General features: G+C 38.7%; 2 protein-coding genes across 2 annotated transcripts; one reads left to right on the forward strand and one right to left on the reverse strand.

The window, feature by feature from the left end:
* Positions 1-223: 223 nt before the first annotated feature.
* Positions 224-3,153, reverse strand: LOC128365734 (perilipin-2-like). Its single transcript, XM_053326301.1, has 6 exons — positions 3,133-3,153; positions 2,680-2,887; positions 1,723-1,805; positions 1,377-1,626; positions 1,141-1,280; positions 224-547 (listed from the first exon to the last, which is right to left on the reverse strand). The coding sequence occupies exons 1-6, from the start codon at positions 3,151-3,153 to the stop codon at positions 224-226; spliced, it is 1,026 nt and encodes a 341-aa protein (XP_053182276.1).
* Positions 3,154-5,257: 2,104 nt separating this feature from the next.
* Positions 5,258-14,382, forward strand: LOC128373616 (WD40 repeat-containing protein SMU1-like). The gene is made up of 12 exons (XM_053333749.1): positions 5,258-5,283; positions 6,488-6,698; positions 6,782-6,934; positions 7,017-7,127; positions 8,191-8,313; positions 8,873-8,992; positions 9,126-9,242; positions 10,007-10,134; positions 12,499-12,625; positions 13,474-13,635; positions 13,900-14,052; positions 14,284-14,382. Exons 1-12 carry the CDS (start codon positions 5,258-5,260, stop codon positions 14,380-14,382), a joined length of 1,530 nt encoding a protein of 509 aa, XP_053189724.1.
* The last annotated feature ends 950 nt before the right edge of the window (positions 14,383-15,332 follow it).

Here is a 15,332-nt window from a genome sequence, read left to right on the forward strand (position 1 = left end):
CAACTGACCAAGGTGTGAACCTAATGCTAACAACCCACTAATCCTGCTATGAGACACTGAGTCACGTGATATCTTACTGGTGTAGTTGTAAATAAGACAAGGACATGAAGTTCATGAATCTTCAAAAATACTTTAATGTACAAAAAAATGATCGAGGTTGCAATTTTTTCTGACAGCTGTCAATTTTGCACACAAACATGTATATCAATGTCAGTAGCCTAGATCAACGGGGCACACATCCTTTAACATTACATCCATTTTCAAACATAGATGTCTTGACAGCCCTTCTCATCCTGCAGTTAGGTGTAACCTTGAGGGGGGTTTTAACCACGTCGTTGTAAGCCATGGGGGCCTCTGCAGCCTTGAGGCAACTCCTATCTTGACTGGAGTGGTTTTGTTGTGATGAAGGGCAGCCGACCTGGTACATCTGGGAGATAAATATGAACACCTGATGCTGGAGATACTGGGGGACTCCCTGGAGACTCCAGGACAAGGCCAGCCAGCTGGTCTGAAGGTCCCGAAGAAGACCAGATGACCTGGACATGACCTGTTGATAAGAGAACCAAAAGTATTAATTCAGTGAAAGCTGGATATAGCATTGCATCTGCTGTCTAATTGTCACATGGTCATGGTGCACTGGGACAACTCACTGAAATCAAACTGTTAAGGTTATTAGTAAACGTGTGCTTTGCCTGCAAAATGTCAGCTGTGATAAACAACTAATGTGTTAATCATTTGATTCAGAGCAAACGCTTATTTAAATACAAGTATTAAATAACCAAAGACAATTCTAATGCTTAAATTTAAAAAAAAGTTACTTTTTGAATTTAGAAGTGAAAAGAAAAACATTATAGAATTATCCCTGTAAATATTAAAGAAAAAAAAACTGCAACAAAAAACTTGTGATTACAAAGATATGCGATATGATAGTGTCAATATATCTGCACACTGTCAAGCACTTATACAGCTTCATTTAAGTTGTTTTAGTCATTATCTTCTTAAATTGAGTACAAATGATTAACAGTGTGTTTGATGGCCTGTATGCTGATTAAAAATATCAGCATCACTTTGATCATGCTAACAGTCTGCTTCATACACACCCACCACTCTACCTCTTATGAAACTGTACTGACAGCACACCTCAACAGACTGCATCTTGGCCCCAGCCTTGTGAAAGGTCCTTCTGCACAGCTTGGCAGTAAGTGTCACCAGCCTCACAGGGTACCTCCTTCTCCTGCGTGCAGTTGCCTCAAAACCCTCCACCAAGTGAGTTTCTTCCCCTATAAAATAGAGCATAAAGGGTATTATGAAAGACAGACAAAAAAGGTGTACATTTTGGAGTGTGACATCAGCAACATCTACTGTACGCTACATACTTTTTTCTTCCTCTGTCAGTGGAAGCACTCTATCCATCAGAGCCTCAGACATGCTCAGAGCAGAGTCTAGTCCTACACTGACCACTCTTATGGCCGTCTCCAAAACTGTATGGTTAGACTGCTCGTCATCCTGCTGCATCCTTTCAATAACCCAGGCGACAGTGTGATGCACACAGTCCAGAGTTCCATTAGCTGCAATGTTCACCACATCCCGGATCTCGAGCATCTTGTTCTTGGCACCGATAACAATCTTAGTGAAACAAGCAACAAAGAGCACAGAGAGGGATCTCAGAGGAATTTGTATGAATTCAATTTCTAAAGGATAATAAGGAAAAGATTATTTTACCTGCTCTGTGGGTGTGTGAAGCACTGGGAATGTAGTCACCAACCAGTCAAGACTTTTACATGCAACATTATTTGCAATGGAAACTATGGATATATTAAGACAATGAATCTGTTACTGAAACGTTGTCAATACAACAGCAACTTGCAGCCACTACCTTCATTTAGCAAATACGATGACCCCATTATGCCTCATCTGCATCTTTTGTTGTCCAAAAAGAAACCTTGAAGTTATTCTTAGCACTTCATTTTAATTGGATATAAATTATTCATTTGGATAGTCATGAGTTTATGTATGAAACATATTTTTAGATTAAATGATCATCACTTGTTAGGGATGGGGTTGTATTGCCTTTGGAAATAGGTTCAAGCATTACATAATTTATTTTTTAACCCATTACAAATTAAATTGGGTTATTGATCAAAAATTTAAAATTAAATCAAAACATTTCTTCACTGCTCTATCCTGACTTTTCCCTGCTATGTATCACAGATTTTGGAAAGCTGTAGAGCCCTAACAAACATTCTATGTACATTAGAGTAAAAACAATTCACTAATTAATGGACTTTAGTAATTTGATCAAATTTATATTTAACAATCTTGGTCAGTCATTCTTTAAGAAAATAAATTCTTAATATTTCCTGGTTTAAGCCTCAAAAATGTGAGGAATTTCTGCTCTTTGGGTTTTAAACTTTTTTTCATTATACAAACAATTTTATTACATCAATTTGGGCTCTAGGATCTTGTGAGTTTTTCCATTATTTTTCACACTTTATTGACTAAACAGTTTATTAAAAAAGATAAATTGGTAGTTGCAGCAATGGCAACATCTTCCTCTGTGCCTAAAATCCACATAACAGACTACCATTTAAGGCTGAAAGTAGATGAATATAAACAGGGATTATAGTGTATGACAATATAGTCTAAATAGTCACAGAAAATGGTTCCAACACCACCTACTTTGGGGCTCCAGTTTAACCATGACGGGTGAAAAATTGTCAGATGCCACCGAGCCTAAAGCTGTCACACTGTTCTCCAGCACCTCACACACAGACCTCAGGCTGGGGTGGCTGCTCTTAGTGTCAGTGTACAAGACTGACAGCTGGGCACAAGCAGAGCTAACCATGGGCAGCATAGCCAGCCTGGCAGCTACACCCACCTGGACCTTCTGTAAGAAACCAAGCAGCAGAGACAAAACCTCAGTTCAGATCCAGCTTTCAGGAAATTCACAGTAAAAATTTACTATTTTGGCTTCCATCTGTCGAGCACACCTTAAGGTCCTGGAGTGAAATATCAAAATGTAAGTCCTTAAGAAAATTCTTATGGGGGACTTTTATTTCTAAATTTGGGAACTTGGGAACTTCAAACATTCAGCTGTTGATGATGAGGTTAATCTGACTCCATTGTACTCACCTGGTTGTTGTTCATCGGCATGTTTCGTACACTTTGATGGAGATAGGAAACAGAAATAAAAGGTTTGAAATGTAAAAATGTCCTTGTAGAATTCATTGACCTAAAAAAGGATGGATTCAACAAAATGCAACACTCACCCTGCAAAATGTTTCATAGAAAAGCTGTGGTTCACATTGCGCGCTCGTTTCATCAATTAACTTTCACCTGTTCTCGTGCACGGTAAATGCAAGGGTTGGGGTTGGATCAGGTGGAGGTCTCGTGAGTATATTTAGGGTTTAGATTAATCTCGCGATAGTTTTGAAAATAACCCTCCTACTGCCACCCCACCCCCCTATGGCGACGTCATGATTCGCCCCACTGAGTGTGTAAGTTACTCAACAAAAAATGATTTGATGAGTTATCAGAAATATTTAAAGTGCAGTGTAGTTAACCTGCAGCACCACACGTTTACATATAGCTAAATAAACGTCTGTCACAATCAAGACATTTCCAAACGAGTTGATGAATGCTGATAAATCTCTGTATTTCATAGGAAACCGTTATTTCATGTACTGTAGTGTCAGGGTTGACATTCCCGCGCTGGTTGGATGAATATGTACTGCGCATGCTCACTCTCTGCTAATTTTGGGGGATTCTTTTAATTTTTTTATTTGATTCTTGGAAGATTTTGTTCAGTTTTTTTAGGAAGAGTCATTGGAGGTATGCAAAACATATAGATCATCTCCAAAGGTCTTTTGCTCTCTCTGTGACGATTATCATACATTTCAGGAACAATTCTTCCCAGCTGACAATGCTGCTGCCCACCAAAGTGCACCTCATTTCTGCAGCACACAGATGGTAAAATGACTACACAGTGAGCGTGGTATTTTGTTCCAGACCTTTTAGAAGTGATCCACAATGAATGCTGATTATCAATCCTGAGAAATTTAGAAATACAGATTGATACCAAATCAAGGGCATTGGTACTAGGCTATACGGTCTGTGAGCAGAGCTGTGTGCACCTCTGCAGAAGACATATATTTAACCAGGAGGAAGATTAAGCCCTTTCTTATTTCTGTCACCAGCAGTTTGAATATTAAGTATAATATCTGACATTTCAGATATCCCTTGTGGAGATGAATACAGAATAATATAAACTAAACAACACATCTCCATACTTGACTTGTTTAATCGTGAATTAGACTTTTATATTAGTCAGTTAGGCACATTTTCTTAATGTTATTCCCTAATTTTGATTTGGGGTGTGGCTTCTCTTATGTATGACAATTGTGTATTAAAATGTCCATAAAGATCATAGTTAAAATAACCCTTATTTACAGATTGCTCGCATATTGCCTCCTTATATGTAGGAAACTTAATCAAAGTATCTATTTTTGTATGCGTAATTGGTCTCCACACTGGTTTGACAACAATGCCTATGCAAGGTTATTCTATTCTAATGCTGGATTAATGCCACATGATGTAATGAAACCTCTGTTAAGGATTCAGGAGGCACCTGCTGTATGCCTACAAGCAGGCACGCAGACAATTTAGCTGTATGCTCACAAAAGCACCACAGCATCACCCCCCGAAAATGTGTCGTTATAATAAAATACAGTGATGGTTGGTACGAAAAGATGCTCAAATGGTAAATAAGGCAAAGACGATCTGTATCTGCATATTGATGAGTGCGACTGAGGTGATTTTCCGTTAGAGGACGTTTAAAGCAGTGTTTTTGGCTCCTGCACAATGGCTCCTACAGGCGAGCACGCTCTAAAACACGAGGGCTGTCCGTGGTGCTGATGTTGCAGCTGTGGTGGTGGTGGTGGTGATGGTGGTGGTGGCTGACTGCAGCTGCATCATCTCCCCCATGTCCGCTCTGCTGCACAAAACGTGCCCAGAAAATGTTTCTGTGTATCGGCATGCGTCAGGAATTAGGAGGAGGAGGAGGAGGTGTAACTTCAAGACTTTGTGTGGCGGGCGGCAGTCTCAAGGTTTGGGACCGCAAAAATACGAGACACAAGAGAAGCACGTGTAGTGGGTGGTCCTCACCATACGGATTGCACGTGGCTCTAGCGAGCGCCGAGCCCGAGCCGAGCCGCCTCACAGCCAGTCCAGTGCCGCAACAGCAGGAGAAAACATCAGCATGGCAGCAGAGATGGAGCCCGCAGAGTAAGTGCGCTTTTTTTTTTTTTTTTTTTTAAGTTTTCATTGATAGTTTGACGGTAATTAATAATGACATACCCACCTGTGTGATGATTTAGAAAGAAAAACATCAGTTGTTTTTCTTAAAACTGGAAAGATGCGCGTGTTTTTAATGGATATAAGCAACTGCGCATCACACCCAGAGCATTTCTTTGGGACATTTTTTAAAATTTTTGCTGCAATTGGTGTCTGATCCTTAAGTTTCTCATATCATGAAATTAATATTATCTGTTAGGGTATGACGTGTCTAATTTAACTACTAATTAACCTAAATGACGATGTTATTTATCTTTTATTATCTGCGCAGTCTGTGAGCTCACGTGGCGTTTGTTTATTCGGAACCGACCATCCAATCACAGATATGCTTTTATTATTTGTGACCAGTGTGTTGTACACATGGCTAATCTTTGAGCCAAACCTCATGTGCTGACAGTTTTTGCTGAGAAAGAGGAGGGTCCAGACTGTTTTACAGTCACTATACTGTGTCTCCTGCATGTGCCTGTTGATCTAATATCATCTCCACCCCTGGCCAGGATGTGAGTGTGCTTTTGTATTGGCTACTTCTTTAGTCTTCCTTTGGGGATGCAAGGGGATTGTTTTTTGTATGGTGGGGAGTATGAGGGAGTGAGTTAAGTATAAAAGGTGTTTTTAAGCAGCAATGGATGATGTTAATCCAGTCATCAGGCAGTGTCACAGATCCATGCATATGCGTGCACATGAAAGCCCCTAAAACATATTCCTGCAGGGTGATGCTGACAGAGTGACTGAAAAGGATGAAGTTGTGAAAATGTGTGTGGGACTAAACTCAACATGAAACAGGATTCCAGCCATGATCCTTTGTTTTGATGGTTGTGCCAGACAATCTATGACCACGTCAGGTCACACAACATCTGAAAATAAACAGTACAAGAGTGAGACACAAGTTATTAGTATTGATTTTGCCTTCTACATGCAAAAACATTCCGTACTTATAAAATCACTGCCACAAAGAAATTAATTGGTGTTGCTTGAATATTACCAAATGAAATATTACTCAATTACCTGAACTCTCATAAGACACTGCCAATGTTTGTATGAGTCCACAATGCACTTATTAACACTTGAGCTATTACTCTTTGTGGGTATGATTATAAAACTGTGGTTGTAACATTTACCCTTTCTGTCTCTGTAGCGTGATCCGCCTGATAATGCAGTACCTGAAGGAGAACAACCTCTACAGAACACTGACCACCTTACAGGAGGAAACCACTGTCTCTCTCAACACAGTGGAAAGTATCGACAGTTTCATTGCAGACATAAAAAGTGGCCACTGGGACTCCGTCCTGCTGGCCATCGAGTCCCTCAAGTTGCCTGACAACACACTTATTGACCTTTATGAGCAGGTGTGTTTCACATTTCTCAGCCGATGGTCTTTGTTTGAATGTTTACATTGCCAGCTTCTGATGAGCAGTGATCTCTCCAACAGGTTGTGATGGAGCTCATTGAAATGAGGGAGGTTGGCGCAGCACGTTCACTCCTCAGACAAACTGACCCGATGATCATGCTGAAGCAGACCCAGCCAGAAAGGTACCTCCACTTGGAGAACCTGCTGACCTGCTCATACTTTGACCCACGTGAGGTGAGACAATAACAGTTTGTACATTCAGACAGCTCCATGTGTGGTTTAAAGACCTTTATAACACCCTTCGCCCCTGCTGCAGGCATACCCGAAAGGCAGCAGCAAGGAGAAACGGCGCAGGGCGATAGCCGAGGCACTGGTGAGGGAAGTCAGTGTGGTTCCCCCTTCTCGCCTCATGGGGCTCTTGGAACAAGTCGGTGTGAGTATGCTGATCAATATTATTATCATTAGAGCACAAACAATTTCCTTCGTTTCTCGTCTTTTTCTTATCTATTCAGGCTGTGTTAGAAGGTTTTAAGAATTGACAGTATTGTATATGACAGCACTTAAAGTGACTCTTACCTTTCATGCATTTCACACAGCACTTTGAAAAAACTTGAACAGCAACAACCCCCCCACACTCCTTTCCCGTCCACCAATTTCATTCGGACCGAATGATATGATTAGTCAGTTTTCACAGCACCGTATGAGAATGGAATAATGATGAGTTTCTATGCCTGGTGGATCTCTCTAACATTTTAGAGTGCTGTTACCTTATTAATAGCATTTTAACCTAAACAAAACAATGTGTAAAAATGTAACAAAGGTAAGGGTCGCTTTAAGCAAAAATACATTTATAAAATAAATTTGTGATCAGAATTTCCTATTTGTCATACAGGTTCTTTGTGTTTGATAAAGTGACAGGACAGATCCTAAATTCTTTATGTAGATGATGGTCCCCCATGTATTTTATTCCCTTAGTTCTATTCTTAAGATTAAATCTAGCTTGCAAAATGCAAAATCTTCAAAAAGAAAGTCCCAAAAATAGATATACTTCTGCTATTTCTTTTGACATTCATTCAGAGAGAGAGTATATTTTCTGCAGGGGAACTGGGGAAGGTTCTTGGTGATGACTAATGATTCTATGAGATATAGTAGCAAGTAGTAGTAACAAGAAATGATTGTACTTGAGGAAAAGACCAGGCTGCCATTAAAAGAGAACATTTGGATCATTACTGCCGATGTCAAATTTGAAAATTAATCAAAAAGCAGGTTACAATATATTTCCAACAATTCATTGCTTTATTGATTTGTTTCTGAAGTTGTTACAAGAGTGCAGCGTTGCCATTCACAATTAGTTTTTACTATTTTCCAGCTGCGAATAGCTCCTCTATTTCCATTGTGCATTGCCTTGTAGGACAACAACACCACACTCAAAAAAAAAGCCACAAGTACCTCATGTTTTTGGTTGACTGTTACTCATTCCTGTTCTACAGTCGATGAGACTACAGCAGTTTTCGGGTCATCTCTCCCCTGACATGGCCATCGAAACATGTAGCAACAAGGAGAGACTTGTCGAGAAAGAGATTTTTCCCACCCAGCTGTATCGTCACATTAAGGTAGATCACTACAAGTTCTTCCATAATACATCCTACATAACAGTCAGGACCAATTTCTTACTTTAAAAGTTTGGTTTTGTAATTGTGAGAGTTGAAAAATTTACTTTTCTGTAGCTTATAAAAAGTGGATTTACAGCAAATAATACCTTTCTTTTATTGATGAGTCATTTCTGAATATGCTGTTGTTTAAATCTGCTTGGTCATTAACTGCACAGTATATTTGGCAAACACATACATGCAAACAACTAATTACTTTATTGACCTGAAGGCACTTGTCTAAGTCTCTGGCTGCACCCCTCCTGCATCCAGATGGAGCTGCCAAAGTTGTTTGTCCTTGCTTTTCTCTGCCCCAAGGTTAATGTGTGAATGGTCAGCCTACACAACAGTAAACAGTCGCCTGGTGGAGAACTTTATGCCTCCTTTGGGTCACCCGATATTAACTTTGTGTTTTATATCTCAGCACCTCTGGATCACAGGGCCGTAAACCATACAGAAGAGCGTGTGTTCTGGAGGGTGAAGGAGTGCTAATGAGCAATTTGTTCGTCATTTCAATCTGCAGTTTGGCCGACGGTCACATGTGGAATGTGCTCGTTTCTCTCCTGATGGAAAGTATTTAATCACTGGATCAGTGGATGGGTTCATTGGAGTTTGGAGCTTCACCACTGGAAAAATTAGCAAGGTAAATACCATCACACAAAATGCAGCTCATTAGTAGAATTGGAGATGTATGATCTTTTTTATTCAGTGTATTTCAATGTTTTTTCGTTCTCTCTCTCTCCATCGGTCTCTCTGTGTATTCATGGGCATATTAGGATTTAAAGTACCAAGCTCAGGATAGCTTCATGATGATGGATGATGCTGTGCTGTGTATGTGCTTCAGTCAGGATACAGATCTCCTGGCCACTGGAGCCCAGAACGGAAAAATAAAGGTTGGACCATCTTTTATTATATACATATTTTGTTCTTGTGTATATTTGTCTACTCATTTGTTCATACTCCATTGTTGTGTCCTCCTGTGACTGAATAAACATATAAACAGAACATGTAAAGATTTCACCTTTAGATTTAATATATTGTGAGGGACTTTTACTGATGTTTAATACATCAAATGACGATTGCTTAATCAAGAAAATAGTTGGCAGATTAATAGTGAAAATAATCATCAGTGGCTGCCCCATCCATGAACTAAAAGCACATTCTGTTGCCCCTCCCACCGTCTGCTTCTGCCCTAAAAAAGCATAATTCAACCCATTTTCCTCTACTGTTTCTTCATGACGTTAACTGCCTCCAGTAGAAAGAAACTCATGTGTACACAAAAATTATCGGTCTCCCCTCCCTCAGCAAGACATCACACACTGAGCCCACAACATATCACATGACCCCAGGCACCCCCTTTATTCATTCTTCACACTGCTTCCATCTGGACGCAGAACAGATCCCTGTCCTGGAAGCGGGAATGTTACTAAACAAAATACCTTGGTAATTTATGTATCTGTGTAGTTATTACTGAATGCAAATGACAATAATACCACAATAATGTCAAAACATTTGAAAAAATGGTATCAGTTAAGTTAATAGTGAGCATTATTCAACTTGTAGTCTCATTAGATTTTGTGTGTGTGTGTGTGTGTGTGTGTGTGTGTGTGTGTGTGTGTGTGTGTGTGTGTGTTGCTGCGATGATCATGTATGCAAGGTGTGGAAGATCCAGAGTGGTTTGTGCTTGCGCAGGTTTGAGCATGCTCACAACAAAGGTGTTACCTGTCTGAGCTTCTCCAAGGACAACAACCAAATCCTCAGTGCCTCCTTCGACCAGACCATCAGGTGGGCTATAACGTCATCACACTCACAGTGAACATGCTGCAGTCTGCTGCTTTTGTTACACTAGTAGTGTGGACCAGAGGATCTGCATGTGTATTTATTATGTGATACTTGTTGCATGTAGTGTTATTGAGAATATTTTGAAATTTGCATGGCTGACATTCTGTCAGAGACTAATAATTTTTTTTTTTTTGAAAAATCTGTTTATTGGCATTTGTAATTAAACACATACAAATCACAGATTCAGTAAATGTACACATGAACCCCCCCCCCCCCACCCCCAACCCATTGTCCCAAATCCTCTAAGGGAAAAGAAAATACAACAGAGAAAATAGTGCGATAAGGAAGAAAAACAGCTGAATAGACTGCTAAAATAAATAAACGAGACTAATAATTAAGAGTAAATATAAGCTAAAAGGACATTTAGACAAACTGTTGACTCAGTTTGCACACATATATTCTGTGTGGAGGACTTAGAGAACATCTATTTAACTTTACAGTAAACAGAGATAAATTAACGAGTAATCACTATATTTGTTATTGTATCATATAAAAAGTAATTTACACATGATTACATAAAATGAAAATGTATAAAGTAGATTAGGTGAAAACTTGTTGCAGTAATGCCATCAATAACTGAATTTACAAATTAATTTAGAAATATATTAATGTTTTTAAATTTGTGAGCTTTGTTGTGGCAAAACTTTATTCACTGTGGGAGGAAGTAAGATCTCTGACCCTAGATATGATTCATAGAAGTTTCAAAGGCGGGCACATGGATGTGATATCAGCTGGAACATAGCAAGCTCTTTGTTCAGCCCACATTACATTTGCAAAATGTTGCCATCAGTGGTGGATCCTTTACATACCAAAAGTCCCAAAACAGTGATGTAAAAATACTCCATTACAACTAAAAGTCTTACATGAAAGATCTTACTTAAATACATCATTACTAGCAGGAGAACTTGGAAGTATTAAAGTAAAAGTACTTGTTTTGCCCCTTGGACTGATACATTATTATATTTGACATCATTAGATTATTAATACTGAAGCATCAGTATGCAAGCAGCATGCTACTGTTGTAGCTGTTGGAGGTGGTGCTAGTTTTAAATACTTTATAGTTCAGTGGTTCCCAACCTAGGGGCCAGGTCCCTCCAAAGAGCTACCAGAGGGATCATGAGACAATTTGACTTTTATAAATGTCAGATACTCATTAGCAAATATGCAGGAAGTATTGATTTTTATTTAAGAAAGTAAGTAGCAATACCTCAGTGTAAAACACTTTCCATCACAAGTGAAAGTCCTGTGACATCTCGACCCATGTTTCCTGTCTGTTTGCAATTTTATCTGTCAAATAACCCAAGTTCTGCATTTAGAATTTGACTTACGTGGAAGTACAGAAGTATTAGTGTCAAAAACAGAAGTACTCACTGGGTGTCAGAAAATGCCTCTGTTTATAATATATTATATTATTTTTATGGATGTATGAACATGTAAGCAGCATCGTACTTGGTTGAAATGAAGGTATCTTTAAAATGGGTGGCTTGTCACATTTGTAACAGTGCATCATAATTTATAAGTTCATCAAGTTTTATAAGTACAATCTGAATCTGCAAAGTAAAAAGTAACCATTACTGAGTAAATGCAAAATAATATTTAGCCTGCTGCTTATTTAGCCAGCAATTTATATATTCTGTTTATTCAATGTCAAATTCAACATGAATTAATTGATTGTTGAATAATTACTAATAATTATTTGCAGATAACACTAATTAGCAGTCAGCACCCAATATCACATGCTACTCACATGCATTGTGCACCTAAAGGCAAATATGCAGTAGCGTAAGGAAGTCTTTCTTTCATTTGCTCTGACACACACACACATGCACACAGAGAGACTGAATCCCCATAATAGTTGAGGAGTTGAATATCTATTTCTGCCTGCTGGGGGTTGTGGGCTGCGTCTCTCCACTGTGTTGGAAGCACATGTGCTGTGTGGGTGTAGCTGAGACGCCATGTGTTCAGGCTCGAAGCTGCAACGTGTTCCTCTGATTGCTATTCCATGAGCTGAGAATCTGAATTGTTTACATGCTCTAACTCATCCTCCCAGAGACAGAGTCAATCAGTGAGCATTAGGCATTTTGTCATGGTTTAGCTAATCTGCACCCAGCCACACTGAAGCTAAAAATAACACAGCTCTGCGGCTCAGAAACACATTTTGTCTGCTCTCACACAAAATCCCCTCTTCAGTAAAAAAAAAAAAAAAAAAAAAAAAAATGTTTTTTACTGAGTCAGAGCTGCTGTTTTACTTCATTTTAGTATTTTTTAACAGCTTTTATATCAGTATTTTTTCCGTGTCATTTTCAGGATCCATGAACTGAGGTCAGGCAAGACACTAAAGGAGTTAAATGGCCATTCATCATTTGTAAATGATGCATCTTTCACGCAAGATGGATTTCACATCATTAGTGCCTCATCTGATGGCACTGTTAAGGTATAATGACCAGCTGCCATATAGTGACAAATTATACGACTGTAATTGATGTCTGTGCTGCATCAGTAGTACAATGTAACTGAGACAATGCTGTGATATACTTTCAGTGTCTTTCAGTTCTTGGCAAGAACGCAAATTGCAGTGCATCAATAAAATACTTAGTAGGTACAAGGGAAGGAAACAAAGGTTAGAGTATGTGGAGGTAACAACTTTGTGTTGAAGAGGGGCTTTCAAATGAATTACACTGTAAGTAGTGTTTTTAAAATTACAGAGCACCTATTTCATAACTACAGAATACAACAATATTGCCTTGGTTATTGTCAGTGCCAATATTATAATGGAAGCAGTCATGGTATCCTTAATTTTGATGTACTGACAAAGGATTTGGGGAAATGACATAGTAAAATGATTATTAATATAGTGTTAATTATTATTGCTTGGGGACAAAACATTATGCCTGGAAGGAGGAGTGCACCTGTCTAGCTTATGATGACATAGGCCTTAAGGTAAGAGACAGGTAGTTTTGGGATGGAGTGAAAGATTTATGTGATAATTAAAACTGGTGTCTCCTTTTCATGACATACTGCCTATTGGTCCCCTGTTTATACCCTATCATTATTTAATATGAGGTTAATAAATAAAGTTCATACAGTGTAATTGTTTTATAGGTCCCCTCTTAACACTCCATAATACTCCCTGTTCTTCTTCCCTTGTACCTGCCAGTAAGTACTTAGTTTGGTATTTCAATTCACCTTGTACAAAGCATTAACAGTTGGATATGAATGTAATCTGTAATCTGAACCGTTGCTCAGTGTTTATTAAAATATTATTCCATGTGCATATTCTAGATTTGGAACACCAAGACTTGTGAATGCATCCACACTTTGAAATCTCTGTCCCGGACAGTCGAGGTCCCCGTCAACAATGTGATTCCTCTACCACAAAGCCCGGAGCACTTTGTAGTTTGCAACCACTCCAATACAGTGGTCGTCATGAACATGCACGGTCAGGTGAGAGATCAATATTCAAATCTAACTCATAAAAAGCTTCTTTGATACAAACATTGACTCTATTGACAAAACCAGACTTTTGCCATGTTCTCTGTTGGATGAAAAGATCAATACTGCAGAAAACAAACAAAGTGTATTTCTCAAAGCAGCCTCAAACTTGCATCATTTATTACACAATCTTTTCTTTTATGCTGTAGGTATTGGTATTTTTATAATGCTAGCACCCACACTATACCATAAGCTTAACACAATCTTTCTCCTCAGACTGTGAAGACCTTCAGCTCAGATAGAAAGGAAGGATCAGACTTTGTATGTTGCACCATCTCACCCCGCGGGGAGTGGATTTACTGTGTGGGAGAAGACTTAGTGCTCTACTGCTTCAACTATAAAGCAGGAAGGCTGGAGAAAACGCTGACTGTAAGCTCTGCTGCTAATATTCACTCATCAAAGTTTGTGAGAAGAGAGGGATTAGCCACACTCGTGCAAAATGTGATTTATTAAAAAGTGTGCTGCCAAGAGTTTTCATCTAGTTATTTTTGACTCACTTGCATGAAATGTCACTGCTGTTGTGTAGCAATTCTAGAGAATAAGGAAACAGAAAGGGAGATGGGTAGACAATGTGCTCATCTGTTTCCTTTGCACCCACAGGTTCACGAGAAAGATGTAATTGGCATCGCTCACCACCCACATGTGAACCTGATCGCCACATACAGCGAGGATGGCCTCCTAAGGCTGTGGAAACCTTAGACTGTTGCTTACATCGAAATATGGAGGAGCTAGAGAGCCTTGAAAACGGTTATAAAGCATTTGATTAACTCCTATTTAATTGTGCAATAAAAAGGTGGACTAATAAAAGACTTTACAAATGGATGCTGTAATCCATAAACAAATGACACCCCAGTTCTCTCTGCTCACCTCAAGGTCACTTTAGTAGCTGTTCTGTAGCTTTTGATCATATTAAAAGACCTTCATCAGCAGATGGAGTTCACCCAGTTGTCATTAAAATTGTAGCTGTTCAAATTACCATTTTTTCCCCAGAGAGTATGGTTGAGGAATTGGTTTGTGGGAACTGGATTAGTTTTGCAGAAATTTGATATTGGACACATTGGAATGGAGTCAAAGGATCACCAAAGTTATTACACTTCATTTCAACAAATGTTTAATTTCTGCACCAAATTTCATGGAAATTAAAAATTAAATTAAAGTGGAAACTGGTATAACAAAAAGAAAAAATAATGAATATTATATATTTAACCAACTTACAAAAGTTTCTTTCTTTTTGAAGTAACATTATCTACTGATTCATTTGTAAAGTCTTTGCTTTATAAGCTTTTGAAAGACTATCTTGGTCCTCCATACTGTACACACACTTCCTCTTGGATCCAACTTCAGTTGTGCAGTTTGAATCCCCCATTTTCATCTCTTCTGTCTTTAGACATGAAAATGCATGATGGTGAACTGTCGTGAAAATATTTATAATAGTAAAAAAAACGCCTCTTGTTTGGGCATAAACAAACAATATCAGGTATATGATTTGTCAGCTTTGGTTTATGATACTTTTGTAACTTTGATTCAATGAAACAGATGTAATGATGTGTTTTGTCCTCTGTGTTCCCTGCATGCTACCTCAGCACACTGTCTAAATGTGGCTCTACAATGATTTTAATACTTTAAAAAAATATGCATGACTAAAGATA

The sequence above is a fragment of the Scomber japonicus genome, chromosome 2, assembly GCF_027409825.1.
Source record: "Scomber japonicus isolate fScoJap1 chromosome 2, fScoJap1.pri, whole genome shotgun sequence".
Taxonomy (NCBI): domain Eukaryota; kingdom Metazoa; phylum Chordata; class Actinopteri; order Scombriformes; family Scombridae; genus Scomber; species Scomber japonicus.

What these genes read in the sequence shown, in the direction of transcription:
- LOC128373616 (XM_053333749.1), top strand. Translation starts at nt 5,258, where the DNA reads ATGGCAGCAGAGATGGAGCCCGCAGA. An exon ending in TTATTGACCTTTATGAGCAG is followed by an intron (nt 6,699 to 6,781) that starts GTGTGTTTCACA and finishes TCTCTCCAACAG; the next exon opens with GTTGTGATGGAGCTCATTGA. An exon ending in CATCTGATGGCACTGTTAAG is followed by an intron (nt 12,626 to 13,473) that starts GTATAATGACCA and finishes TGCATATTCTAG; the next exon opens with ATTTGGAACACCAAGACTTG.
- LOC128365734 (XM_053326301.1), bottom strand. Translation starts at nt 3,153, where the DNA reads ATGCCGATGAACAACAACCAG. An exon ending in TTCACACACCCACAGAGCAG is followed by an intron (nt 1,627 to 1,722) that starts GTAAAATAATCT and finishes TGTTTCACTAAG; the next exon opens with ATTGTTATCGGTGCCAAGAA. An exon ending in ACTGACAGAGGAAGAAAAAA is followed by an intron (nt 1,281 to 1,376) that starts GTATGTAGCGTA and finishes TCTATTTTATAG; the next exon opens with GGGAAGAAACTCACTTGGTG.